The 1,690-nt window shown below is 34.7% G+C and overlaps 1 protein-coding gene across 4 annotated transcripts in view; it reads right to left on the reverse strand.

Annotated features, from left to right (window-relative positions):
• The window catches only part of LOC117122071 (ATP-binding cassette sub-family C member 9-like), a 32,259-nt gene that overhangs the window by 20,085 nt on the left and 10,484 nt on the right, over positions 1-1,690 (reverse strand). For all 4 annotated transcript variants that reach the window (XR_004447664.1, XM_033267534.1, XM_033267533.1 and 1 more), the window contains 4 exons: positions 1,307-1,561; positions 911-1,117; positions 290-368; positions 18-123 (listed from right to left, as the gene is read on the reverse strand). Coding sequence is in view for 3 of the 4 variants with exons in the window: in XM_033267534.1 (XP_033123425.1) it covers positions 18-123; positions 290-368; positions 911-1,117; positions 1,307-1,561 (647 nt within the window). In the remaining variant the exon portion in view is untranslated. The remainder of the gene's footprint in view (positions 1-17; positions 124-289; positions 369-910; positions 1,118-1,306; positions 1,562-1,690) is intronic.

Here is a 1,690-nt window from a genome sequence, read left to right on the forward strand (position 1 = left end):
TTCAAAGCACTGTTTACCTATTCCACTGTACTTCTCCTGATTTCGTCCTCATTTCTCCAAGTGCAGCCGCTATCAAAGATGATTTACCTGAACCAACCTGGCCAACAATTATAGTTAGTCTACCTGCGAATAAAAACAATCAATATTTTCATAAATATTCTATACAACAATTTTTAAATAAAAAAGCGTAAAATTATGGAAGTAAACAATGATTCTAAATAGCCACAATATGAAAATACTGGTCTGATTTTATCCGACATTTTACAATCAATTCTAGTTCAATACACACCTGCAGGAATATCGACATTGATGTCCGAAATACATGGAATATTTGAATCCAGATCCCAACAAAAATCTCCATTTCTTATCTAAATTTGATTTGTAAAACATTTTAATTACATAAGGTATGTGTAAATTGTGGTTAGCTTGATTAAAACAATGCAATTAAAGAAACTACCTGAGAACATTCAGTTACATTTTGTTAACACAATTTATAAAAATAATTATGCACATGTTTGCTAACATAATAACGTACGTATTACGCGCGGGAGTTGCAGTGCCAATGTAGTGCCGATATTATTTTATTCTGATCCCATTGCGACGATGTGCACCGTGAAACGTTTTGTAGTTGATCACGTATCCTGAAGTCGGCACATACTATCGGTCGACGATCGGTCAATTCAGGAAAATAATAGCTGCATTTTACGATAAAAATAGTGTTCAAAATGCGTGCAAAGTTGGTGAGCAATTTAATAATCAACAATCTAATAACGGATCTGCCGATCAACTACGTTTGATAGCTCCGTTGGTGAACATTATTATCATGATCATAAAGTAATACGGTAGTACTTAGATATTTAATGCAATGTTTACAGTTCAATCTTCAAAAATTACAATCAGAGAGACGTACTGTGAATGTGACGTCATCAGGTACATCGTTCGGAGTAGCTGATAGTGATGTTGACATACTTCCATATGATGTGACGTGTTTCCCCGAAGAAGTAAGTTTTGATTTATCGTCGTAATTCTGAAATGCCAAATGCTCAGAATTCCCAGAGTTCTTCTTCACTGATGATTTTGCTCTATTGCCCGGAAATTTGAAGTCTACGTTTGGAATCTGTAAATTAAATCATTGGCACTTAGTATTAGATAAGAAAGATATCTTTTGCAACAAAGATTATAAATTCTCTAACAGTTGCGTAAAATGTTATAAATTAAAATGAAAATAAACGTGTTATTCTACATAGGCCTATCCGAAAAAGTCAAACAAACTAATTACTTGAGGAATATTAGTACCAATACTAACCTTATCATCATGCATGTGATGGTTTACACCATTCTTTTGCTGTCTCTGTTGCCGACCATTATCGAGTTTTTCAATTTCTGGTGCAATCAAAAAATTCCGTAAACGATTTGTGCTAACAATTGCGTTAACCAGGAACGCAAGTGTCATCGGCAGAAGGAACAATGGGACGGTCAATTGTTGGAAGAGCGCAAGTGAAGAAAACGCAATGTCCGGTTTCAAATCAACGCCTTCAAGTTTACTATACAGCGAAAAAGACTGCAAAAAGCAACAATAATCAATTGGCTAAAAGGAATGAAATTGAACTTCGATAAAATAACCGCATGTGCAAAGTTAAAACGTTTACCATTTCTAGCATATAGAGGGCGCTATTGACATAATCCCCAG

The sequence above is a fragment of the Anneissia japonica genome, unplaced genomic scaffold (genome assembly GCF_011630105.1).
Source record: "Anneissia japonica isolate Jap-2015-1 unplaced genomic scaffold, ASM1163010v1 scaffold288164_len509026_cov199, whole genome shotgun sequence".
Taxonomy (NCBI): domain Eukaryota; kingdom Metazoa; phylum Echinodermata; class Crinoidea; order Comatulida; family Comatulidae; genus Anneissia; species Anneissia japonica.